General features: G+C 57.8%; 3 protein-coding genes across 3 annotated transcripts; 1 reads left to right on the top strand and 2 right to left on the bottom strand.

The window, feature by feature from the left end:
* Positions 1-290: 290 nt before the first annotated feature.
* On the bottom strand, positions 291-11,192 carry MAP2K2 (mitogen-activated protein kinase kinase 2). The gene is made up of 11 exons (XM_032993964.2): positions 11,046-11,192; positions 9,830-10,040; positions 8,250-8,396; positions 7,509-7,586; positions 7,011-7,062; positions 6,791-6,915; positions 5,204-5,417; positions 4,215-4,279; positions 3,279-3,340; positions 2,558-2,603; positions 291-1,107 (listed from the first exon to the last, which is right to left on the bottom strand). Exons 1-11 carry the CDS (start codon positions 11,129-11,131, stop codon positions 997-999), a joined length of 1,197 nt encoding a protein of 398 aa, XP_032849855.2. The 5' UTR covers positions 11,132-11,192; the 3' UTR covers positions 291-996.
* Positions 11,193-11,571: 379 nt separating this feature from the next.
* On the top strand, positions 11,572-18,491 carry CREB3L3 (cAMP responsive element binding protein 3 like 3). Its single transcript, XM_042794260.1, is given in 11 exon segments — positions 11,572-11,677; positions 12,328-12,540; positions 13,798-13,922; positions 14,079-14,334; positions 14,825-14,940; positions 15,177-15,308; positions 15,385-15,491; positions 15,664-15,732; positions 15,863-15,947; positions 17,067-17,163; positions 17,236-18,491. Coding segments are annotated over 11 exon segments (1,614 nt in total). The 3' UTR covers positions 17,544-18,491.
* On the bottom strand, positions 18,419-25,576 carry SIRT6 (sirtuin 6). The gene is made up of 8 exons (XM_032993962.2): positions 25,433-25,576; positions 24,320-24,447; positions 23,773-23,955; positions 21,316-21,375; positions 20,770-20,865; positions 20,052-20,132; positions 19,586-19,709; positions 18,419-18,907 (listed from the first exon to the last, which is right to left on the bottom strand). Exons 1-8 carry the CDS (start codon positions 25,496-25,498, stop codon positions 18,572-18,574), a joined length of 1,074 nt encoding a protein of 357 aa, XP_032849853.2. The 5' UTR covers positions 25,499-25,576; the 3' UTR covers positions 18,419-18,571.
* Between the last annotated feature and the right edge of the window lie 43 nt (positions 25,577-25,619).

Here is a 25,619-nt window from a genome sequence, read left to right as displayed (position 1 = left end):
GCGTTTCACCCTTCCCCATCCCCAGGAGACGGTGGGCTCAGGAGAGGGACCCCCGGCCGGGCTCCGGCGGGTAACCGGGCTCTGCCTCCCACATCTCTGCGCTGGAAGGGGCCAGGGAAGGAGAGCCCGTGCTCTCCCCTCGCCTCAGCACCTAAAGGTGCAAGCCCCGGCTCACAGGGGTCCCACAGGGGCTGCTCACGCACCCACCCCCCCCAGCTCCCACCCGCTGCCAGCCAAGAGCTCAACCTGCGCTCAACAGGTCAAAACCCTTCACTAAATACCCAGTGCGCGAGGAGAACAGGCTTTAGAACAACCGTTTCAAAAGAAAACAAAGAAAATACAAATCTCTCCTCCACCTGCAGACAGGCCACTGCTCTGCTCTTCTCCAGCTCAGCCATAAATCATCCCACAAGCTCACCCATATTGGCCAAGCACCCACCTCGTCCCCAGCTGCCCCGGGCGGGATGGTGACAGTTTTGGGCCACTCTAAACGGGGTTTCTCCATTCCCGGCCCAACTGATTCTTCCACCCTGGAGCCCACGTGAAAACCAGGGAGGAGGTGAAGCATCTGCGATCAGCCCTTCATCTCCATCCCCTGCCACCATCTCATACACACATGCAAGCGTGCACACACACAATTATTTTCTTTTTTTTTTTTTTTTTTAACCCAAGTGAACATGTTTCAAAAAAAAAAAAAAAAAAAAAAAAAAAGAGAGAGAGAAAAATTAACATAAGCAGCACCACATTTCCCAAGTGTCAGGAGCTCCAGAGCTGGAGCAGAGGCCTGGAACACCCCCACATCAAAAGAAACCAACCCCACTTTGGCTGGGGGGGGGTCAGCCGATAAAGACGCTTCCGAGGGGATGGTGCTTTGCCGCTGGGACGTGAGGCGAGAGGGGGCCGGGGAGAAGGAAGGAGGGCAGTTCGGTCATTTACTGAAGGAGAGGAAATGGTGACAGAGGCAGATGTACTGACACCAGGCGGTCGGCTCGGCCCTCACACGGCAGCGCGGGTGGGTGTGCTGGGCTGGTTCAACCGCAGGGTTTTGCACAGCCAGCCGGCAAAATCCACCTCCTCCACTTCGGAGCGTTTGATGAAGGTGTGACTCTGAAAGCGAAGGGAAACAGGGTTAGGTGTGTCTTCAGCTGCTCCCCAAATCCAGCTTCAGCCCCGTGCCGGACCCTGGAGAGGTGACAAGATCCTGGTGCTACAGCTCGGGTTGTTCTCGGGCCATAAAAGCAGATTTTGAGAAAGTGTTTGTTCCTTGCAGCCCTGTGGTTGGGATTTTAATCCGTGCTGGCCACGTCGTCACCACACGGGCACGGGAGCAAGGAAGACTTAGAGCAGAGCCTGCATGGCCCCTGTCTGTGAGCAGCTCAAAATGCTGCTCTGAACGGGCAGGGCAGGGCAAGGTGCTGCAGCTCCTGCACGCCCCACGGCCCTCATTTGCCCCTGGATGGCAAATCCTGCTCTCCCAGGGGCAGGAGGTAATGCAGAAGCAAGGCAGGACAGGACAAACTTCACACAAGGGCATGGGGCCACAAGGACACAGGCCACCTCCTTTGCCAAGGCTACGTGGGAGCACCCACACGTAGCTCAGGGGCTCAGCATGATGCTGAGGAGGAAAGCAGAGGTCAGCATGGTGAAGCTGGGCTCATGGCATGGTTGGGAGGGACCTTAAAGATTATCCAGTCCCACCCCCTCGCCACGGGGATGGGGGACGACACCTTCCCCTAGACCAGGCTGCACCCAGCCCCGTCCAACCTGGCCTTGAACCCTTCCAGGGAGGGGGGCAGCCACAGCTTCTCTGAGCAACCTGTGCCAGCGCCTCACCACCCCCACAGTAAAAAATCTCTTTATATCTAATCTAAATTTACCCTCTTTCAGTTTAAAGCCATTATCCCTTATCCTGTCACTACATGCCCTTGTAAAAAGTCCCTCCCCACCTTTCCTGCCCCCCCTTTAAGCCCTGGGAGGCCGCTCGAAGGGCTCCCCGGAGCCTTCTCTTCTCCAGGCTGACCCCCCCCAACTCTCTTAGCCTGGCCTCCCAGGGGAGCTGCTCCAGCCCTCTGAGTATCTTCATGGCTTGAGCAGGCCCAGGTCTGTCTTATGCTGAGGGACTCAGCACTGGACACAGTTCTGCAGGTAGAATCTCACCACAGCAGAGCAGAATCACCTCCCTCGACCTGCTGGCCACGCCGCTTTTGAGGATACAGTTGTCCTTCTGGGCTGTGAGCACACACTGCTGGCCATACATCCATACTGAGCTCACATATTAATATTCATTTGCCCACCTCAGGAGGCAAAGGTTTGTCCCAGGCACCTCAACAGATGCAGGACAGTCGGGTGGTTCCCATCCCGGGTGAGATACCATCACTGCCTTTGAATCAAAGGTGAGTGAGTCACAGTCACTCCCTCTCCCAGGCTCTATTTGGCTCATCTTAAGCTCAGCCTGGGAGTTTCCAGCCTTTTGAGCAAGAGAGGCACAGGACGGGGCAGCAGTTTGCAGATCTGGTGCCACCCCATTGTAGAAAGAAAATTGCTCTCCCCCACTTACCATCAGCATCTTCAGATCTGCCCGTTCTGCTGGATTTTTAATTAAGCTGAAATGAGAAGAACAAGAGAGCAAAAGTAACGTTGAGACGTTTCTTGTGGGAAACCAGTTATCTGGCTGGAGAGATCCCCAGCTTCACTGAAAGCCACTTGGCCTCCTGGCTGCTTTCCCCAGGTGCCTGGCAGCACGGAGGCAGCACAGAAAGCATCATCTCCAACAACCCAGCTCCTGGGGAGAGCTGCAAGATCCGTCTCTTCTAGACCACGTGGATGAACCGTGCCCTGCAAATGGAGAAAAGGACCTAACGCTTGGCAGGGATAAATGATTTCTGTCATGTCCAATCTCTGCGATTTAATGGGAGCTGCAGCAGCGTCTTCGGGTGTCCCCCCGCCGCATCAGAAGATCTGGAAGTCGGTGGTATACGCCTGGTGCCTGCAAGGCTGTGGGGTGACTCACAGCCCCAGCAATCTGCTCCACCAGCCCCCTGCCAGGCTCATATTTAGAAGGTGCTGGGATACTGCTAAGCATCACCACAAATAAACTGCTTTTCTTCCAACCCTTCCCAAGTTCTCAGCACAATGCGGGATCGCACTGCAGCCAAGGAGAGATCACCTATAGAGCATGGAGAACATTGCGTTATGCTGAGTATTTTGGGTGGAGCAGCAGGCTGCAGAGCTGTCGGGCATAGAGACTTCCACCTTCAGCCATAAGATAAAATCCTTACCATTTATTTACAAACTCCTGGAAATCTTGCGTGAAAACTCCATTCGGCAGCTTGGGAGGTGGCTGCAGAGAAAAGGAGAAGGGTTTTCTGCATCACTGCGCGTTAATGGGTCAAAAAACAGAGTGTCATCCGCAGTCTTTAATGAGCTGCAGAAAAGCTGTGCTCTACAGCTATCTTCCTCCTCCAAGCTGCCCTTTACAGCCAGGGAACTGCTCCCTGCCATTTCTTACCCCGGCAGCACGTGGCTGGGCTGGCAGCAAACTGCTGCCCCAGCACGATGTGCAGCTGGGGGGACCCCATGCTGAATCACAGCCAAAGCTGGGAAACCGAAATTGCAGCATCGCAATTCTGGATCCAACCTCGCAAATCCCAGCTCTGGCAACATCCACGGCGGACAAAGCCGATCCAGAAACGGTAACTGGGGGTCAACTCCTATCAACTTGAAAGGGGAAGCTGCTCTTTCTACTTGCTGGTGGGATGGACCCTCCCTTAAAAGTCTGGTAGGACATTTCAACCTGGGATTTTAGCACTCGTCACCCTTGTTCAAAGGGCTTCATCTGAAAAGATGTGCACGACCTCAGCACCCGCGCAGAGGGAGCGCTCATCCTTTGCTGATCGAGGGAGGAAGCGTTTGAAACGGCCGGCTGCAGGAGGAGCTGCCGAGAGCTCCTCTCACTGCTCTTCTCTTTCAAGGGTATCATGAACTTCCCCCTGCAGAGCCTTATTCCAAAACCAGAGCTACTTTTGCCATACAAGGAGATGGGAAGAGGAAACCAAGGAGAAAGGAAGGACATCAGTGCAGCTCAGGTAGGCTCTCTGTTGAAAAGGCCCTCTTCAAGCAAAGACTTCAGAGCCCACCCTGACTCAGTAGGGTGGACACGACACCGTGGTACCCGAGGGAAGTCCCAGAAGAGCCGATGGTAAAGAAATACCCACCTCATTAACTATATAATCCAGCAGTTCAAAGATGGCCATCGCAGGCCGGCTGTCCATCCCATGGCCTGCGTGGTTAAGATGACAAAAACAGTGGTGAGAAGCTGTCTGAGGGACAGCAAAGGACTTTGTTTCATGTGAAATGCATGTATGGTGTGGGACTTCTGCTGGGAGAGGCAGAGGCGACCCACTTGGGAACTGACTCGCGGTTAAAAAAAGCTGACGAAGAGAAAACCAAAACGCAATCTGAAATTTCAGATTTCTTTTACCATGCCTATAGTCCAGATTTATTTCCTAGCTTGGAGCATTTGGAGAGTACCAGACCATCTGCTGTGGCAGGCTGGCAGTGCTTCTAGAGCCTTCTGCTTCCAAGCAAATGGCTCAAGAGGAGTTTCCTTCAAACCCCCATGCCGGTTTGGTACTTCTATGAGAGCTCTCAGCAAAACTCTTCCCAAAAACCTGCCTCTAGCTTGAAAGGAGCCTGCTGGCAGCACAGGCAAAGCCAGAGGAGCATCAGAGGCTACGACAGTGTCCCTCAAAGCATCTCCTCCAAGAGATCCACATCCCAACAGCCTGCACTGTCCCCAGCACGTGCTTTGCTGTGCGGCTTGAGCCTTCTCGTGGGACACAGCAGGGTGTAAAGGAGCCCATGGCAGGCAGACAAACTGAGTTCTTCAGAACCTTAGCAGACCCTGGTTGGCACTCCAAATCCGCTCCTTCACAGCATCCTGAGAGCAATCACCACCTCCCCACGCCACGCAAGACCAGACTCCCACCTGCGCTCGTTAGGAATCACTGCGGTAGAGCGGATTCTGCTGGAGCACTGACATAGCTCCATCTGCTCTGCAGAGAGGGGCCTCCCTAGAAACGCTCACCTCCCCGCCACAACCTCATCCAAAGCGGCCTTTGGCTAACCCAGCCACACCAAACAAAACCCGACCCCTTCTCCCCCACGTCTGCGTGTTGTTTCCAATGCATACGACAGCCCCTACCACTGACGGGGCGTCCTGGGGGCCTGGCCCGCGGCGAGATGCTGTGAGACTCTCCCTCTGCCCCGTCCACCACAGGACGGCCAAATATTGCTTCCAGTTCCTTGGAGTCTGGCGGGGGGATTGGGTACCTTCCGATAGACAGCTCCACTAACGACAGACCCATGCTCCAGATGTCGGACTGGACCGAGTAGTGGGTGCCCTGCAACCGCTCAGGCTGGAAGGAGAGACCACAGAAACACACGCTGAGGCAGAATATCAATACACAAGACATAAATATCACAGACTGAAATTAAATAGATGAGACTCAATATCCTGATGGCCTCTCCAGCCCAGCTCTCCACCCCGGCAGGGAGAGGACTGTCCCAGAGGGGTCATGTGCAAAGGGGATGTGAAAGAAAGATCATGTGCAACCATAAAGCACTTGTATGCATCTAATCAACAGCTACAGTCGAGCAGCATTTACAGCTGCTTATACTTAGGTTCCTACTGTGTACTCTGGACTCCTATTTCTCTGTATACTGAGGTCTAATGAACTCTATTAGCAAAATTTTTTTTTTTTTCCCCCTGCTTATTCCTGTTAACACCCAAGAAGAATTTGAGGAGCACAAAATCCACTCTAGGCTCTTCCCATTAAAAGAAAAATAAAAATAAATAAATCCATGCAAGTCATCTGTACTGGCAGCTTTGAGTCAGCTGTGCAGACCCAGTGGCTGAGTGCAAGGGAGATATTATTTTCAAATAGCCGCTGTCTAACTATAACTGTACTTGAATAACCACTCCCAAAATACGAGAGCAGCTCAGACCTAAGCACAGAAGTGTAGTCTGATGGCTTCCCTAATAACCCACCGCTCGCTCCCAGCCATGACCACACACGGTGTGGGGAGAAGACCCCACTCACGTTCTGCCTTTCAGCCAGCAGGACCTGGGGACTCAGAGCCAGGCAGGAGGTAAGGTTATTGTTACTCTATTATCTGCAGTTGAGCTAATACTGATTATGATTCTCCTTTAAGTGAGGTGCACAATCTCCTCCTGCAGTTCACTCTCACTGGCTGACTCCAATTTGGCTTTAATTTCCCATTAGCCTGCACCAAAACCCAGCTGCACTAAACTGGTTTTACCCCCATTTTGCCAGCAAGTGCACATGGTCAAAGCAGCAGAGGAGGTGCGTGTACCAACATCTGCATCCCCTTCACAGTTTCTTGGACAGAGCCTTGCATACAGAAAGGGAAGATGTTTTTGAACCCCCAAAAGCTTGCCAAAATAATATGGAAGTATTTGTAGGATCTGAAACATTTTTCCCTCCAAGTCTCTGCCCTTCCACATGCACCACTGCCAGCCAGGCACAGGTTGGAGCCCGCAGAGCAGCAGCTCCCTGAGAGGATGTGGAGATGTCTGCTTCTCTGCCACGGGACAGTGCCTCAAAGCACTGGGCTCACCCCCGCTGTGAACGAGGAACAGAGCAGGCCGGACAGGGATGGAAACACAGGGCAAAATTGGGAGTGAATTGGACACCACACGCTGATTCTGCAAGAGCAGAGTTGAACCCAAATTGTAAAAAAACCCAGCCAAAAGTTGTAAGGAACTTACAGACATGTAGGACCGAGTTCCCACAAAAGAGTTTGCCATGGAGTCAATGAGTTGACCGCTGACCCCAAAATCACACAGCTTAATCTCTCCTCGAGAATTAACCAGGATGTTAGAAGGCTTCACATCTGACAACAGCAAGACAGAAGAGCGTAAACACGACTCTAGGTAAAACACAGGGCTCTTGTACTGCAGGCGGTTATTTTTAGGTTCCTCCTCTCACCTCTGTGCATGATTTGGTGCTTCTCCCTCAGATATGCCAAGCCTCTCAGAACCTAGAAGGAAACCAAAGACAGGAGGAGATCAGAGCTGGGAAGGGAAGCACCTTCCCTTCAGCAGGACAAGTTGCATAAACTCCAGGTGCTGCCACACTGCAGCTTAGTGAGGAAAGCCACCCCATTGCGTCCACGTGTTTCAGGGTTTGCAATTTATCACTAAGTCAATCACGGATCTTGGGTTTATCACCCGAGAAAGCTTCTCCCAAATCTTCTCTGGGAGAAGCTAACACCAGTCAGTGCAACAAAAGGGGTCGGAGCTACAGAGTGGTTGGGAACATGCTTTCCTCCTCCCCTATCACACACACCACAGCCTCCTGCCCTAGATCAGGATAGGAAAGCACACATGGGGAAAAGAAGAAAGCTTCCTAAGACAACACAAGCATTATTCCCACACCATGCCCAGCAAATCCCTTCTGGAAGCCTGAAGAGCCACCGTAACTCACCGCTATACTGACTTTCCCCAAAATCTCCTCGGGAATTCTTTTGGCTTCTTTCAACACTTGATCCAAAGAGCCGCCATCCTAAAATAAAGAACATGGAAATGACCAACAGGCCAATCCCCTGCAGGAAAACAGAGCAGCTGGCTGTATGGGCAAGCATGCCCAGGGAGGGCAAGCGGTATATAAGCAGTACATAGCATCCTAGCTCAGCTGTCTGCAACGACTCAGCATCAAGAACACTTTTACAAGGGAGAGGAAAAAAAAAAGCAAACCAACAAACAACGGTATCTGGTGATCACAGCTCAAGCATCTCACTTGAAAACTATTTAATGCTATCTTCTATCAGCTCTACTTCTTGCTATTAGTTCTTAGCTTCCTTTCCACCAGTGGTAAATGAAGATGCTGTCAGAGCTGATCAGAGAAGTGACAACACGATTCTCCACCAGAGAAAACAGAAAATGCACGCTGTGCTCCACGGCAAGCTCTGTAGAGCAGCGGGTTTACAACATTTCCTTTTGGCCAACCCCCAAACCTCCGCTTCCGCCTTCCAAAAAGTTGATCTCTGTCATTTCAATGCCTGAGCAGGAGCACGCAGCTCCTACCAGGAGCACGGCGGCCTCGCTGCAGCCAGAGCAAGGAGCCATCACAGCTGCCAGCACCCTAACCCTTTCCACCTGTGATTTCAAGATGCAATTTAGAACAGTCCCAGGAGCAGCAGCTTGCAGAGGAGGAACAGGGACTCACCATGTGCTCCATGCAGATGGAGATCTCTCCGTCACTGTAGAAGGCTCCATAGAAACCCACAATATATGGAGAATTACACTCATGCAGCACCTGCAGCTCTCGGATAATCTGATTCCTGATGGCTGGTTTGATTTCTAAATGAATCAGCTGCCAAGATAGGAAAAAAAAAATATTCAAGGTGAAACACCTGGAAAAACTTACAGGAACCACGTGAGCAAGTCCTGAAAGTTGGAAAGAATCAAAAAAAACCATCCTCAAGGGAAGTTCTGCTTTGGCCTCGACTTTTTACCACTTGGAGACTGACATTAAGGATAAAGGGAGAAGTAGAGCCCTGTGCAGCCTGTTAGTGACTGAAGCAACTGCTGGCCATGTAACACACGGCGATCGCCCAGCATACAGAGCGGAAAGACAAGTCAGAAGTTTGATGCAGATCTGACTCAGCAGACGGGAACATTTTCACAAGTTCTGTAGGTGTTGTAAGAAGAGGTGCTCTGATATCAAGGAAACCACAGAAAGTTAAAAAAAAAAAAGAGCCATGAAGTTTATGCACGTGAAAGAGCAGTTGCTTTATTCCTTAGCTCCCCGTAGAGTCAGTTAACAGAGCTGTGGGTAGGGAAGCCAGAGGCTAGAAAATACAATGGCAGGTAAGAAAAAAGAGCCACTGTTACTGTAAGCTCTGGGTCACCCAACCCCAGGGAGGTCTGTCCTTCCTGCAGACCTAGAAAGGCCGGTCTCTGCAGGAAGGACAGCAGCACTGCAGTTTGCCCTGACTTCATTTTCTGAACACGGAGTCCCAACAATCTCAAAACCACCCAGCGACACCCAACACTCCCAAACGAAATGCCTTGGAAGGCTCCGAGAGCTCAGCTCTGAGTGAAGCCACCTGGAGAAGCAGATTTGTTCATGAGACTCACTAAACCATCCCAACAGCAGCTGAGACCAGAGACTTTCAAGGAAGCTGTCCTAGAGATGAGCAGTCTCACTGTTCCTGCTGAGCAGTGCCTTTTCTAATAGGCAGATAAAGCACCTCCTAGTTTTCTACTACAGGGCACCACAGCAGAAGGTGTTGCCCATAAACCCATGTCTGAGGGGAACCACCATCACGGCTGCTTGGAACTACCCCAGGGATCTGTTAAGGGGATGGTGAGGGACATTTGTGTGTCAAACCCATCGCTCCACTTGCCATTTCCAGTCCTCATCAGCCACAAACTAGGATCCTCAAGAGATCTGCTTCTATCCAGTTTAGCCGACTTCATTAAAACCAGCTTCAGTGGAAAAAAGAATAAACTTATGTTTTCACACGCAGCGCTCCAAAGCCCAGGGACCTGTCACAGAGAGCGTGGCCTCTCCCAGGGGAGGACTCAGAGACAGGCAGCGCAGCTCAGAGATGAAGAGGGAGAAGCTCCATGTAAAACCTAGCTGGGGGCAACCACGACCACAGTCCTGACCCAGCAGAGGTGGTTTGGGAGCAGATGGGTCAGTGCAGAGAGATCCCAAGCGAAGCTGGCTCTCCCACAGCCGGGGCAAGTGCCAGATGCTCCAGCACAGCACCACAACCCACTCCTCCTGCCCCCAATTACCTTCCGCGCCATAACGAGCCCTGAGGGTTTGTGCTGCACTTTGGTGACCACACCACCATTGCCAGCCCCCAATTCAGAGATCCTCTCAAAGTCATCATCCTTCAGCTCGCCCACTTTGGCCTTCTGTGTGAGGAAAGCTTCCAGGCGCTTCTTCTGCTGCTCATCCAGCTCCAGTTCCTCGAGCTTCTTCTGAAGGTCCACCAGGTTTGCCCTGAAGAGTTGGGGAGGAGACGGGGGGACCATTAGGAGACTGCGAGGGCAGCACCAGAGAAAGAGGAGTTTACATCTCCTCTGGAGGGGAGCTTTAGTGCAGCCAGCTGTTTTGGGAAAGCCAAGGAGTAGGGAAAATCCTTCAACCCTTAAAGAGGCAGCACAGCTCAGCCCGGAGAGAACAGCAGCACCAGCAACCTCTCCCGACACGGGAAGCCAAGCTTCGGTTTCACTGCGAAACATGAGAAGGGCTTTCCACAGTGTCCAGCAACCCCCTGCTCCGTTACAACCACCCTGCCAGCCCCCAAACCCAGCACTCCCGAGCACAAAGGGGTGTCTATGCTCCCCCAGCACCTGCTGCTGAGCTCCCATCGCCTGTGCAGGCTCCAGCTGCTCTCTCCCGTTTGCTGCCCACCCCCCTTACCCCCTACCACCCACACCTAGGGGATGGTTTGGGACAGTCTCACCCCACCCCTTCCACCCAGCACCCCCATGCAATGCTCTGCCTCCCCTTAGCACTGCCTGTGCCCCCACTCCACCACCCTTCGCCCCACACAGCCTGATCACAGAGCCCCGACTGCTGCCCCACATCCACCCCACCAAGCCTAGGTCCCCATCCGCGCCCCAGCCTGTGTGCCCAGGCCTGAGCCCCGCACTGCCCTCGGCACCCCCAGACCTTCCCCCCAGCCTCCTCTCCCTGCCACCCACCCCCCCCCCAAACCCGGGGACCGAAGCAGGCTCCACCCCTGCCCCAGTCCACCCAGGCCCTGTCCAGACCCTCACACCCCCAACCTGCCCTTAAGCTCCCCCACCCCAAACCCCTCCACCCTTGGCCTGTCCCGGCTCCCCCGGGCCTGCCCCGACCCCCACAATCTCCCCAGGCCCGCTTCCCGCCATGTCCCGGCCCACAGCGTCTCCCCAGGCCCGCTGCCCGCCACGTCCCGGCTCCCCCCCCCCCGCCCCGGCCGCAGCACAGGCTGGGCGGGCCGGGCCACCACTCACTCACTCGGCGGAGCCGTCGGGGCTCGGCCCCTCGGCAGCGCTGGGGGCGATGTTGAGGGCCGGCAGCACCGGCTTCCTCTTGGCCGGCATGGCCGGGCCGGGCCGCGCCTGCGGGGCCTGGGCGGGGGCGCGGCCGCGCGGCGCGGGGGCGCGCGGGGGGCGGAGCCAGGGTGGAAGGGGGGCGGGGCCACGTGGAAGGGCGTGGCCAAATAGGGGCGGGGCGCGAGTGCGGCGGGGAGGGAGGGGGCGGGGGCGCGAAGTCTCGCGAGAACTCGCTGAGGGGTTGGGGGGGGGGGGGAGAGGGAGGGGCGGGGGCAGCCATGGCTGAGGGGGCGAGGGGTGAGGGAGGAGGCGAGCAAACTCCCGGCTGTGCTGAGGGAGCGAGCGCTAATTGGCTTGTCAGTAATTAGCAGGGAGTCCCCCCCCCGGCTCCTGCCTACGCTTCCCGCCACGCTTGACCGCAGGCAGCAAGCCCAGGGGACGCTCGGCGGCCCTGAGAGAGCCGGGCAATGAAAAGCCTTGAGGGGAACATGGCGCCGGGAGGGCGAGTGCCCTTTGCTCGGTTCCAGGGGCTCCCGTCTCCACCGAAGGGCCATAAACTAGGGAGTGGTGTGCTGCCCTTCCCGCTACCGCCCGGTCAGAGGGCACCGGGCGGCAGATAATGGGACGTGGCCTTGTCCCCGCACCGCGCCTTGGTCACACGCCACCTTACTCAGCTGTCCCCTCCCTGCGTGAGGGGGATCGGGGCGGGGGGGGGGGATCCCAGGGGGTCCAGTGGGGTGGGACTCCTCTGGAGGGTGACGTGGGTGACATGGGTGACGCGTGTCGGGCTGATGCCCTCGCTGCGAGGTGACGGGGAGGGATGAACGCAACAGCTAACAAACCACGGCGTGTTTGGCTGCCAGACGGGGGAAACTGAGGCACGGGGGGTGCGAGCAGGCAGCAGCCAGGCGGGCAGCAGAACCCAGGGGTCAGGGCCAGCCCTGGCCGCAGGGAGCAGAGGGAACCAAGGTTTGTTGTGGAGGAAGCCGTAAGCGATAGAGTCCACGTCGACATCTTCCCCGGATGTTGTTGTCAACACCTATCAGATGTGATTAATGCCGATACGCTCATCTAAAAAAAAAAAAAAGGGAAATTGTCCCCAGAAATGGGTGAAAGTTCATGGGCAATCACAGCGCTCGGACTTCGCTCACCAGTCCAGGGCCCCTCCTGCCCTGCTCAGTAGAGGAGGACAAAAACATTTGGCTAATGAGTTACGTAGTGCAGCAGGTCCATCCCCCGGGCAGCCCTGCCATTGCTCACCACTGTCCCCAATCAGGGATGGGAGATTTTGCAATCTGGGACGCTATTTCTGTGCAGTTGGAGTTTAAACTTTGCCACTTGGGTCAGGGCACCACGGAAGAGGAGGAGGTGGCCGGTCTCACTGTCCGCCCCGTTCCCCTGAGCACTGAAGGGGTTGAGAAGACAGGACGGTTCCGTGGGTGTGGGATCTCACACAGGTATGTCCTGACTGCTGGTGCTCAGTGGGGTCCCTCTTCCTGCTGGTCCCACAGGGCCATCAGGGCTCACTGGAAGGACTGAGGATGAAGGACAGGGTGGAACAAAGCTCCTTGCGTGGGTTGGCTAGCCAGACATCATGGTAATGACAACTGTCCCCAAACCTGGCTTGAAGGACACTTAGGTCAGTGCTTAATAGGTTGGGAGGGGCGGTTGGGTGGAGTGGGTTGGATGGTGGGTTCAGTGGTGAGTTGAGTGGTGGGTTGCTTGGTCAGACAGTTGACTGCTCAGTCAGTTGGTTATTTGGTAGGTCAATCAGTTGGCCAACAGGTTGACCACTTGGTCTGGTTCTTGATTAGTTCGTTGATTTGGCTGGTCAACCAGTTGGTCAGTTGGTCAACTGGTTGGTCAGCTAGTCAGTTAGTTGGGTTGTCAGTTGGCAGATTGACCATTTGGGCAGCTGTTTGCCCGTTGGGTTTCTCTGAGTCCGTGGAGTCGAGCAGTGCCTGGGGTGGCAGTGGCAGAGTGGGACTGAGTCCCCTCCTCCGGGCTGGCCGGTGGCAGCAATCTCCTCCCCCTCCTCTTGTCACCCAAAATGATTAACCTGATCTTCCAGAGTGGTCACAAAGGGGACCTGACCCGCCCTCGGGTCTGGGTGCTCAATCCACTCCTGTACTTGAGGGGCACAGTGGGGCTGGGGCAGCTGGGTGCCTGCAGGGAGTCCCTGGCTGTGCTGTTCCCCTGGGGGAAAAAATAGAGGATTTGGGAGCTTCAGCTGCTGGAAGAATGAGGGGGTGTGTGGGGGGAGAGGCTACTGCCATGCCCCTGAGCCCCTGCATGCCTGTGCTCTCCTTCCCACACGCGTGCACGTAGGGCTTTGCCAGCTGTGCCCACACGTGCTCACAAACAGGTGCTGGCACACACGTGGGCACAGGTGTGCACATTGCGTGGTCAGGTGGTTGCCTGGGACACACAGCTCTGCACACGTGTGTGCCAGCACGGCCGTGTGCACGGCCAGCCGGGCACACATCTGCACGGTCCCACGCGTTCACACACGTGCACACGTGTGCACCTCCCCGGGGTCCCACACACGTGTGCCCATGGCCAGGCATGCTCCTTACTCCTCCTCACCAGCCCCGTGCCTGCCTCACGATTCGGGGTGTCCCTGGGGCTGTGCAACTTGGAGGAGGGGGGTTGGGGGGGAGGCTGGGGGGCAGTGACAGGCGCTGGGTTAGGGACCTGACCGTGCCGCCTCGCAGCCATGGCCTCTGGCGTGGGCAGCCTCGACAGCCTCGACCTGCTGGACCTCCTCTTCGACCGCCAGGATGGGATCCTCCGTGGTGTGGAGCTGGGGATGCCGCCGGGCTCCTGGCACAAGGACGGGGTGAGTCTCCTGGGCTGGGGGGGGCCCATCCCCACCTCACCCCTGGGTCTGGTGGGAGACCCCCATCCCCACACCTTGCCCGGGAGCTGGCACCACCCCGCAACATGGGTGGCTGCTGTGGGCACCCCAGGGTGACAGGCACCCATGTCCCCACAGTGTGCCCAGGACAGTGAAGACTTCCTCAGCTCCATCCTGGGCTCCGGGGACTCGGCGTCGGACTCGCCCAGCTGGTCCCCGGCCGCCAGCGACAGCGGGGTCTCTGAAGACCCCCCCTCTGACCAGCTCGACAGCCCCCCCAGGTGCTGTGACGGGGGTCCCAGCGAGGTCCTGTACCCCTACGCCAACCCCTGTCGGGCTCTGCCTCTCCCGGGGGCGACTGGGGTCCTGCACCCCGAGGTCTCCATCGACCTGGGTGAGCCATGGGGGAGAGAGGCTGGGGGCACTGGTGGGACTGGTGGGGACTGGGGACATTGGGGAGCTCAGGAGGGATGGGGGATCTGGGGTCTCTCAGTAATAGTGAGGAAATTAGGGGAGCGGGGGGGACTGGAGGGAACTGGGCAGACTGGGGAGACCTGGGAGATATGGAGGACCGGGGGGGTGAGCCAGGAGTAGTGAGGAGAGTTTGGGAACTGGGGTGAACTGGACGGACTGGCATTGGTGGGGGAGACTGGAAGAGAAAGGAGGTTTGGGGGACTGGGGGTGCTTTGGTGGGCTGAGCAGCACAGGGTATTCTGGGGGGCTGGGGCAGGACCAGAGGGACAGTCTGGGGCCACTGGACTGGTAGGTGGCAGCAAGTCACCGTAGCTCTGGGGCCATGGCAGGGGTGAGCGTCCTGCCCTGGGGACACTGGGGACAGAGGGGGACACAGGACTGCTGACAGCCTCTGCTCCCCTGTCACCCAGACATGTGGCACCCCGGCTTCTTCCTGGAGGAGAGCCAGGACCTGCCCGCGGTCTCCCCGCCCGCATCCTGCACCCTCACCGTCAAGGACCTGCTGCTCTCAGGCAGCTCTGATGCCGTGAGTGTCCCCATCCCTCCTTGTCCCCAGCCCTGTCCCTTCCTGGACCACGATCCCCTCCCCATTCCTGTCCCCATCCCTCCCTGTCCCCACACTCGTCCCCTCTCCCCCACCATGGCCCCATCCCTGTGTCTTCCTGGACCACGGTCCCATCCTCATCCCCGCACCGTGGTCCCTGGGGTCAGGCGTGGGGTGGCCCCACTGCCCAGGGCCGTCACCCATCCGTGGCCCCACAGCAGCAACAGGTGCCCAGTTCCCTGCTGAGGCAGAGCCAGGGGCAGTTCCAGGAGCTGGTGCTGACGGAGGATGAGAAAAAGCTGCTGGCGAAAGAGGGGGTGTCCCTGCCCACACAGCTGCCCCTCACCAAGGTGGGTCCCGCCATGCCTGGAAAGGGTGCGGAGTGGGGGGGTCCCAGCCCTGACCCCCCTGCCCCATCTCTCCCAGTACGAGGAGCGGGTGCTGAAGAAGATCCGGCGGAAGATCAGGAACAAGCAGTCGGCTCAGGAGAGCCGCAAGAAGAAGAAGGAATATATTGATGGGCTGGAGAGCCGGTAGGGACCCCCAAACCCCTGCCCTGGGCACGGCTGCACACCCACCCCCAGGGCTGGCACCCACCTCCCGCCTCAGGCACCCCGGGGGCACCCGCCCAGCCAGTGATGGCCACGCTGCTCCTTGCCAGCCCCCCCGCAGCTGTGTTCCCCCCCCCCTCTTCTTGTCCCCCAGGATGTCGGCGTGCACGGCCCAGAACCAGGAGCTGCAGAGGAAAGTCCTGCACCTGGAGAAGCAGAACTCGTAGGTGTTCCTGGGGCAGGATGGGGACAAGGAGGGGGAGGACGGGGCTGTGACTCCCCCCCTGGCCCCGGCCAGGCCTGCTGGGGGCCAGGAAGGGTTGGAGGTGCTAATGGGCTCTCCCTGTCCCCAGGTCCCTCCTGGAGCAGCTGAAGAAGCTCCAGGCCCTCGTGGTACAGTCAAGCAATAAGGCAGCGCAGACAGGAACCTGCATCGCGGTGTGTGGAGCCCCCAAACCCGGCCATGGCCACCTTGTTTTGAGGGAGGGAGGGAGGGAGGGAAGCTCAGAGCCACGGAGATGGGCTGGCAGGGGTGGATGGAAGGATGGACAGTGTGCTAAGGCAGAGGGATAGATGCTCCAAGGTGGGATGGATGGAAGAAGGGATGGAGGATGGATGGATGGAGGGAAGGGATGGATGGATGGATGGATGGATGGATGGATGGATGGATGGATGGATGGATGGATGGATGGATGGATGGAGGGAAGGGATGGATGGAGGATGGAGGGAGGGAGGGAGGGAGGGAGGGAGGGAGGGAGGGAGGGAGGGAGGGAGGGAGGGAGGGAAGGGATGGATGGAGGATGGATGGATGGATGGATGGATGGATGGATGGATGGATGGATGGATGGATGGATGGATGGATGGATGGATGGATGGACGGAGGGAAGGGATGGATGGATGGAGGATGAATGGATGGATGGATGGATGGATGGATGGATGGATGGAGGGAAGGGATGGATGGATGGAGGATGAATGGATGGATGGATGGATGGATGGATGGATGGATGGATGGAGGGAAGGGATGGATGGATGGATGGACGGATGGATGGATGGATGGATGGATGGATGGATGGATGGATGGATGGATGGATGGATGGATGGAAGGATGGATGGAGGATGGATGGATGGATGGATGGATGGATGGATGGATGGATGGATGGAGGGATGGAGGGAAGGGATGGATGGATGGATGGATGGATGGATGGATGGATGGATGGATGGATGGATGGATGGATGGATGGATGGATGGATGGATGGAAGGATGGATGGAGGATGGATGGATGGATGGATGGATGGATGGATGGATGGATGGATGGAGGGATGGAGGGAAGGGATGGATGGATGGATGGATGGATGGATGGATGGATGGATGGATGGATGGATGGATGGATGGATGGATGGATGGATGGAGGCGTGCTGGCAGGGGCACACACACTGAGGGTGGGGAAGGAGAGACGCAGTCCTGGTTCTGCCGCCAGCCCCCTCCCTGGGAGCCGTGTCCCAGAACCTGCTCCCCCTCCACCACCGTGCACAGTGATGTCCCCCCTCTGCCCCCAGGTCCTGCTGCTCTCCTTCGCACTCATCGTCTTCCCCTCCATCAGCCCCTTTGCCTCCAGCAAGGCTGAAGCAGACGGCGACTTCAGACCCATGCGAGGTGAGGGCTGCGCCGGGGCTGCGCCAGGAGCTCGGGGCGCTGGCGTGGGCCCTGACCCTCCTTCGCCCTCAGTTTTCTCCAGGTCCCTGCACAACGCGGCCGCCTCCCGCGTGGCTTACACACAGCCCCAAGCTGGGGACGAGAAGCCCCCGGAGCCGCTGTGGCCGGAGCGCCTGCGCAAAGCCCCCGAGACCCTGCACGAGGCCTTTGGTGGCCGCACATTCACCCCACGCCTGGACAAAGTCTCCTCCCGTAACGGCACGCAGCCGCTTGCCTCGGAGGGGCTGAGCCGTGGGGACAGTGATCCAGCTGCTGCCGCAGCGTGGACCGAGGCTGCCCACAGCAGGCCCACGGTGCTGGAGCCAGCTGAGGAGCTTTAAGCAGCACCCAGGGACCACGGGGGGGGGGGGGTGCGATGGGGTGGCTCAGCACCTCATCCCCTCTAGGACAAGCCCTTGGGGTGACCCCTCTAGGATCTGCCTCCAGGTGCGGGCAGATGCTGGACCCGCTTGGCTTTGCTTGTATCTGTGAACTGGGAAGATGAGACTGGTTCCCACTGGCCTTACTGGGAGGGAAGGGGCTGCTCCTACCCCGCTGGGTGCAGCAGGAGTTGTGGAAGGGACACAGGGTCGCTCAGGATGGGGACGAGGGAACTGGAGGGGCCTTGGGCTGGTTGGCTATTGATGTTGCAACTGGTTGGTTTTGTTTTTTTGTTTTTTTTTTTTTTTAAGCTTTATTTTCACTTCTGAATACAAGGTATTTTGGAAAAAATCCACCTGCTTTAGTTTAATACGGGGTGATCCACAAGGTTTTGAGGACCCTTGGGCCAGGGACACCTCGAGCCCTGCCACCATGAGCTCACAGGGTCCAACAGAGCCGGGACACGTGGCCAGACGCAGCCTGGGGCTGCCCCAGGAGCAGCGGGCAGAGGGACCGGGGCACCAGCCCCAGCTCTGCGCCAGGTCAGGATTCGGCCAGCACCCCCCCTTCCCTCCCAGAACCGTCCCCAGCACACGCGGGACTGGGCTGCAGGCAGATCTCAGCCAGGAGATTGCAGCAGCAGCTCAGCCCAACCACTGCCCGGCCCCAGCTTCATCCGAGGTGGCACCAGCTGCCCCGATGATCCCCTTGGGTCACCGCCCCAAGCGCTGAGCACCCTCATCCCTCTGCCCCTCCAAGGTCTGCCGGACCCCATAACCATCTCCTCGCAGAGAGGGAATTAGGTGCTCAGGCTGTTTCAAGCAGGCAACATCCCTCCCGGGCCGGTGGGTGCTGCTGCCTCAGCACACCCAAATCAAGTGTATTTAATACTTACATAAAAAAAGGGACAATGTTTTAAGGGTATAAAAAAACGTCGGTAGGAAAAGCGGCGCAGACGAGTGTCTAGACGGACAGGGAACAGTCTGGGTCAGGTGAGGAGAGGCTCCACCTTCATCTTCTTCACCGTTGTTGGCCCCGTGTCCGGGCTGGGACACTCCTGCTTCAGACTGTCACGCCGCTCCACCAGCGTGGTCCCAAGGTCAGGACAGAGCCCACCGGTGCCGTTGTGCTGGGAGAGGGGCTCCTCCTTCAGCAGCCCGCGAGCCCCGGGCTCGAATTTGAAGAGCTGTTCGGGCTTGATGAGCTCAGCGCTTTCCACCACCACCGGCCCCAGCCACTCCGGGACCTCCAGCCCCAAGTGCTTCATCAGCTTCGTCATGACATCATCGACGTAGGCGTGGATGCGCAGGTCGGCCTGTCTGTCCTGGGGCAAGCGAGGGCAAGCACGGCGTCAGGGGACAAACGGAGTGTGCGGGGACAAACGTCCCCTCCCCGGGAGCACGCGGGGACAGGGCCTGGGTGATGGCTCAGCTGCACGCGGGCTCCTGTCCCCGAGACACCATCCCTGGTGGAACACACACCGACCCCGGCTACACCGCGGGCGGGCAGGGCCCCGCCACCGTGAAACGCAGCGTGGAGATGGGGATGCAGAGCCAGGCTAGCGAGCCCCGGACAGAGTGGGACGGGGACAAGGGAGCTCTGGTGACGCCCCAGAAACCCCCCAGCTCCGGTTATTTGAAAGACTTCAGACAATTAGAGCACCAAAATCAGGGATGGACATGAACCGAACTCCTCTGCCCCGTGGCGTGGGTTACGTGTCTGCAGTTTCCATCAGACTATAACTTACTGGAGGATACATCAGGCTTTGGGCTGAGTTTTTATTCTGCTCTTAAGACTCACCTTCCATTTCTAGGTGTTTATTGGGAGTTACAGGTTTAAATCCTCCAAGGGAAGCCCAGCCTGTTTGCCTGCTAAGCGAGGCCACTCTTCAGTCTGGCTGCCTGGGAGGGGACGATGTGCAGGGACTAACCTGTGACGGGGCTGAAACGAGTGATGTGAGGGCAAAGGAGCAGCGCAAAGCAGTGAGGACGCTTTTACTCACATGTTTAGTTGCTTGTAAATTGACTATGACCAGCTTCCCTCCTCTCTTCTTTGTGATCAGCGGGAGGTTGCCACTGGGTTTGATCTGCAGCGAGGTCCCCAGAGTGATGGAGAGATCAGCTTTCCTGCAGAGAGGAGACAAAACATCCAGGGCAGAGAAAAAGCCGTGGCTGTTTGCAGGCTGCTTCTCCTACCCTGCTCCAGTGTGGACTTTACAAGCTTCCCAGCCAGGAAGCAAAACCGTGGCCAGAATTTGCAGTGGTTTCTCTCAGCCACTTCCCAGGGAGAGGGCCGGGCGTTGCTGTGGGTACGGCCTCAGGGCTGCGAGGCACAAAACACGACACACAAAGCCAAGCAGGGTCAGCCCAAGGGCCACTGTGGTGCGGGCAGAGGACGGGGAGCCCGGGCAGCCCCCCACCCCCAGGGCACCACGAGCCACTGCGGCGTGGAGAGCCCAAGCACAGTACCTGCAGGCTTCGTCCGCCAGCGTGAGGTCGCGGTCGGGCAGGGAATCTTCCCAGTCCAGAATGGTGTCTCTTAACTTCCCTCTAGAAAACACACACAGGGACCGTGGCTTCCCCTGCCAGGCGGGAACAAGCAGCAGAACTGCTCTGGGAGAGGGGACAGTGACCCAGATCCTGCCCCACCCTCCCTGTCCCAGCACTGTGAGGGGACAAAGAGAGCCCAAACGAGCTGAGGGGACTCACCGACAGGCGAGGGAAGGCACGGAATTCACCTGTATGGGGGATTTTGTGGCTGGTGCTCCGATGCCACCAAAGCCCCAGCTGTTTTGCTGTCCCAGTTCAGAGCTGGAACGTGCCCTCCACTCCCCATCATCGGAGCTGAGCCAGCAGGGCTCTGCCCCATGGCCCGGAGCCCCCGGCTCTGCATGAGAAAAGCAGCTGGGCTGGGCCCGGTGAGCCTGGGTGAGGAAGCACGAGGGGCACGTGGAGCGTGCCTGATGCCAGATCACCTCAGGGTCCCTCCAGCTGCAGTGCTGGCTTCCTATCCGGGCCTTTGGCCGTCTCCCCTACACCCTCAGCTTTTTCCCCCCCGAGCTGGAGGGGCTGTCAGCCCAGCCCTGCGAAGCCAAGTCTGCGCACCGGAGCCACTCGCTTGGGTGAACGGGTCCCTGCCACCCCACGTCCCCTCGGGAGCCCCCACCCAGCGTCCCAGCAGACGTACCTGCAGGCCCGCAGCCCCCGGGCTTTGGTGACGCTGCACAGCCTGCCCGTTGGCTTCAGCCCCATGCTGCCCACGACCGCGTCCCGCACGTACTGCCTGCAGGAGAGACAGCGCCACTCAGGGCAAAGGGCTTCATCCAGCTCTGCCTGCGTCTCTAACCAGGCCCTGCTGTCAGCAGCTCTGACCAACAGCCCCAGAGCTCTGTCACAAGCCAGGATGGAAAACCCGGCTTGTAGCAACCGCCTCTCTCCAGCTGGCATGCCCAGACCCTGCTGCAGGCAGCCCTGCTGGCACATCCACCTTGCCACGAGGAGCAGGATTTGCCGAGGGCCTCCCAGGCAACGCAGAATTCCCAAAATGTTCGTTTCCCACCGTTTGACAGGGTTTAGGATTCAGACGGATCTGCCCGTGACCCCACGCACGCTGCACGAGAGACCGGCCAGGCAGACAGCCCCACGGCGTGTGCAGGGCCTCCGTCGTTCCCCGGGGGACAGCGCCAAAGCCCCCACCCCACCAATGCCCTCCCCAGGCTCAGGGCTCACGTACTTGCCGCATTTCACACACTCTTCCACAAACATGTTCCCGTGGAGCTCAGCCAACTTGTCCCTGCGGGAGAAATGGCAGAGATGAGCTGGGGAAGGGTGGAGAGGCCTGGGGCAGCAGGGGAAGCTGCCCAAACCCCCTCCTCACCAGGGGCCCCCCACCTCGGGGGCTTCCCCTCTTTCCGGCTCTGCCGGATCAGACCTGCCAGGTGATGTGGGGTGGCAGGGACCCTCTGCCGTGGCCTGGGGACAGTGCCCCAGCACAGGGTCAGCACTGGGGGGAATTCTGTTAGTTATAGACAAATATAGCTGCATCTGAGCAAGGCACCAGTGTCGGGCAGGCTCTGGGGGCACTGGGTGCCACAAAACAACCTGCAGGGAGGCAGCTGGTCTGGCCACCGAGTGCAGGGGCTTCCTTGTGCCGAGCGTGGCCACCACATGGAGGGCAAGCAGGCGCTGGCAAAACTACGGCACACTCAGCACCACTTTGTGCATTTAACACAAGAAATATTGTTCACAGGGAGCTCGGGTGGAGCTGTCCCTCTCGCAGGGCAGGGGAGACCCAGGGGACACGTTCAGATCCTGGCGAGAGGCCTTCTGCACCACGGCTTCATCTCCCGTCGCAAAAGCACTACGCTACGGCCACCACCATTGGGACTAAGGGGAGGGTCAGCACGTCCTGGCTTTTTCATTTCAAATGCTTCCATCTGCAGCACCAATTATAGCCCCTGTTCTGATTCAGCCTCAAATCTCTGCGCCCGGTAGTAACCAGGATTTTTGCTTTTCTCAGCACTCAGTGTTCCTCTCTGTCCTTGCACCATTCCAGCCTTTTGCCTCTTGTTTTGACTAAAACTCCCCTCGAGCTCAGTGCGAGCCTCAAAGTGCAGAAGCTACTGGAAAACAAGGCTACACTCTCCCTATGTTCCTACAAGCCCCACAGTGACTGGGAACCTCCTCCAGGGTGGAGGGAGACAGGACTGACTTGATTTTCCCCCATTTTGGCCCCAGTTCAGCAAAGCTTACTTAAGCACATGTTTTGCTTGGGCGGAAGAGCTGTGCTAAACCAGAGCAGGAGCCAGTGGCACTAGGCTGCAGGGAGCACAGCTGGGTCCTGGTCATTATTTCTTATTCTTTTTCCCATGGTTGTTTAGTTTAAAAAAGGCAAATGTGGTGCTAGGAGCAGGAACCGAGACTCAGGGCTTTTAATAATAGGAAATACCCCCTGAAGGCAGCTCTCTGCTCAGCCAGTCATGGCTGAAGGCATTCAAGAGACGCATCTTCTCCAAGGTCCCATTCGTGCTTCTCATTCTCATCCCAACTCCATTTTATTTTCTTACTTGAATTCAGCTGCTCTCCCCTTTCCTTTCCAGGCAGCTCCAAGCAGTCTGCCTCTCAAGACAATCACTTGCTGGTCTTAAGTGCTGGAAATGGGTTTTATAACAGGCTGAAGTTTCTTGAGGGACTGCTGCTGCAAGTGCTAATGGAAAGGCAGGTTCCTCTGAGGACATCTCTGAAACAGCCACTGCGCTGCTAAATGCACTTCAGTCCCCACCCACGCAGGGAGCCGAGATTTTGTACCCTCGGCTCGCACACGTCACAGCTCCCTGCAGAGGGAACACGGCTACGCAGGATCCCTGACCTCATCGCAGCGAGCGAGGAAATCAGAGACCACAGCCATAAGTCAGGCCAGTTCCAACTGCAGGACTCATTCTCTGTCCTGCCACTCCTGCAATTTTGGAAATTTATTGAGAGGCAAAGTACTTTTTAAGGCTATCTTGGGCCCAGGCATGGTTTCATGAATGGGGCAGCACCACTTCTATTTTATCTCAAGAAATTCAATTTAAGCAAACTGTAAAATAGCACAAAATCCAGTGCTCTGAGACAGCTCTAGCAGTGCTGGTAAAACAAGGCGACGCGCACCTCTACAGGAGCAGTTTCAGATGCCCATTTCCCCCCTCCTGTCCACTCACCCCTCTGGATGGGTACAGAGGCACCAGAAAGGACTGTGTGCCCCAAGCACAGCTCTGAGACCACTTCCCAGGAGCACGTGCCCTACTTGAAGCCGACATCTCACTCCCCGGGCCACGAGCCCCCAGGCAGCCCCGCAGCGCAGCCGGGGCTGCTCACAGCGGCACCGACAGCTACAGCCACCCAGCTCACAGATGGTAACATGCGACAGCTCAACACCACACCTGATCATTTTTCTTGTGAACAAATGGCTTCTGGGTGTAGAGCATCAGCTGAGTCTGACTTTATTTCATCACCCTCTGAATTATTACCAGAACCCCTTTTCTCTAAATTCCCCATTTCTGGCAGACAGCTTCCAAGCCAGCCTCGGAAATCAAGCCCCAGCATCAAACGCTTGCACGCGAGGCCATGCTAATGGGGCAGCAAGAGCAGCCACACGGCCGTGGCTGGGAAAGGCATGAGGGACCCAGAGACAGGGCAGGAGAGGCAGTACCGTGGGAATCCTGAACGCACGTGAAGGCCGTCCACATTCTGGCTGACCAGGAATTTCAGGATGCCGACTCTCTGCAGCCCCAGCAGCGCCATGTGAGTCTTGGAGGGCCTGGCGTTCTCAAAGGTAGTGTCAAATTTTGGGGAGAGGCCCTTCTCCTCCATAGTCCAGACACCATTGGGCCCCCTGCAGCAGTGGGGACAGAAAAAGTGAGAATTGAAAGCTCAGGCTCTAGGAAGACAGTTGTAAATGTACCAAAAGCCCTATTAATGAAGGATGAGCAAGGCACTGCTAAATGAAGGTCGTGGTGCACCAGCAGTTTTTGTTGTTGATGCAAGCAGAGTGCACGAAGGGCTTCTGTGGGTATGGCTTAACGCCAAAGGTGCAAAAGGGAAAGGGTATTTTCAGCTCGATCCAGGGCCAGACAGGAAGGATGGAGTAGGTCTGGCTGGGGTAGCAGGAAGCACAGCCCAGAGCTTCACAAGATGCGAGATGGACTAGGCAGAGGTGCCATCCTCCCCACCCCTCGCCTGCTGCCCACCACCCTTACCTGAAGTCGGGAATCCCCGAGGCGGTGCTGATTCCAGCCCCGGTGTGAAACACCACATTGGAGGAGCTCCTGATCAAGTCTGCCAGCTCCCGCACCTTCCTCTCCAGTTCCTCCGGCGGGTCAAAAATCTGAGAAGAGACAGACCGCCACGGCAATGGAGAGATGCAGAGATAGATCCTACACACCTCCCAGCACAAAGACCCTGTAAACCACAATTTTTTCTTATCCGTGAAAGGAAAGATTTCACATTCCTTAATGACAAAAGCACTTATTCAGGGGGGAAACAGCATTGTATAAACCATCTCCATGAGAGTAACGCAGGCAATGGTATTTATTGCTCTCGCTGACAAGCAGCTGATACCTCGAGAAGTGGCTGGGCTCCAGGGCACTGCCGGCAGCAGGAGGACAGGAGCAAACCTGGTGCCACCCCACGCGTGCTCGACTCTGGCTGCCACCAGCACGGCCAGGACAGGGCTGGGGGACCAGCCAGCCACACGGGAAGCCATACAGGCAGGGGGGGACACACGAGGACGCTGTGGCTGGACGGGACCACGTGTCCACCTGGCTCTCTGGCACGGGCACAGGGTTTCATTTCTGCGAGATGTTTCTCCAGCTTGGTCTCCTGGGGACAGGGACTGAGGCCAGGCCCCTGCGTGTCCCCATCCCCCCCACCCCAAAACCTGGTTTAAGCTTCCCAAGTATTGCAGGGAACACGGGGCTGGGGTCACAGGCCCCTCGCACCCAGCCCCTGGGGATCCCCACTGGGGAATACAAAGGGTCCCCCTACGGCTGGGAGCCCATGTTTGGGGGGGGGGGGGGGGGGGGGGAAAGGGGTTAATGGTGGGCCTAGAGGACAACGACAAAGAGGGAGCCATGGGGCTGGGGGGGGACAAGGAGGGAGCGACGAAGCTAGGGGGAGCGTTGAGGGAGGGACGAGGCTGGGAAGGACCAGGAGAGAGCCACAGGGTGGGCGCGGGGGGACGCAAAAGGGTCCCCGGTGCTGGGTGCCCCACGGGAGACGCCCCGGGGGCCGTGGGCCCGGTCGCCATGGAAACCCGCCAGGCCGGAGCAGGGCCCGGGTAGTGCCGGGAGGCCCCGCCGCGCCGCGCTCACCTCGGGGAGGCCGCACTTGCCCTTGTCCGAGTAAGGCGAGAGCCCGGCCGCGTAATTCACCGCCATGGCCCGCCCCGGCCTCCGGAGCGCGCATTGTTACCGGCCCCGCGGACGGGCGGAAACGAGCGGAGAGGCCGCGAGGGGCGGGCCGGGCCGGGCGGGCCCCGCCCGGGGGCGGACGCCGCCG

Source organism: Tyto alba, unplaced genomic scaffold (assembly GCF_018691265.1).
Source record: "Tyto alba isolate M040663 unplaced genomic scaffold, T.alba_DEE_v4.0 Super-Scaffold_20000042, whole genome shotgun sequence".
In the NCBI taxonomy this organism is placed as follows: Eukaryota; Metazoa; Chordata; class Aves; order Strigiformes; family Tytonidae; genus Tyto; species Tyto alba.
The sequence above is the reverse complement of the archived record's forward strand: the minus strand, read 5'-3'. Positions and strand labels throughout refer to the sequence as shown.

Excerpts from the sequence above, each read along its gene's own strand:
- MAP2K2 (XM_032993964.2), bottom strand. The coding sequence starts at position 11,131 with ATGCCGGCCAAGAGGAAGCCGGTGCTGCCGGCCCTCAACATCGCCCCC. Across the intron at positions 2,604-3,278 it reads CAGGAGTTTGTAAATAAATG|CTTAATTAAAAATCCAGCAG; the intron begins GTAAGGATTTTA and ends TTCTCATTTCAG. Across the intron at positions 1,108-2,557 it reads CAGATCTGAAGATGCTGATG|AGTCACACCTTCATCAAACG; the intron begins GTAAGTGGGGGA and ends CTTCGCTTTCAG.
- SIRT6 (XM_032993962.2), bottom strand. The coding sequence starts at position 25,498 with ATGGCGGTGAATTACGCGGCCGGGCTCTCGCCTTACTCGGACAAGGGC. Across the intron at positions 21,376-23,772 it reads GTGCGTTCAGGATTCCCACG|GGACAAGTTGGCTGAGCTCC; the intron begins GTACTGCCTCTC and ends TTTCTCCCGCAG. Across the intron at positions 18,908-19,585 it reads ATTTACAAGCAACTAAACAT|GACAGACAGGCCGACCTGCG; the intron begins GTGAGTAAAAGC and ends CGCTTGCCCCAG.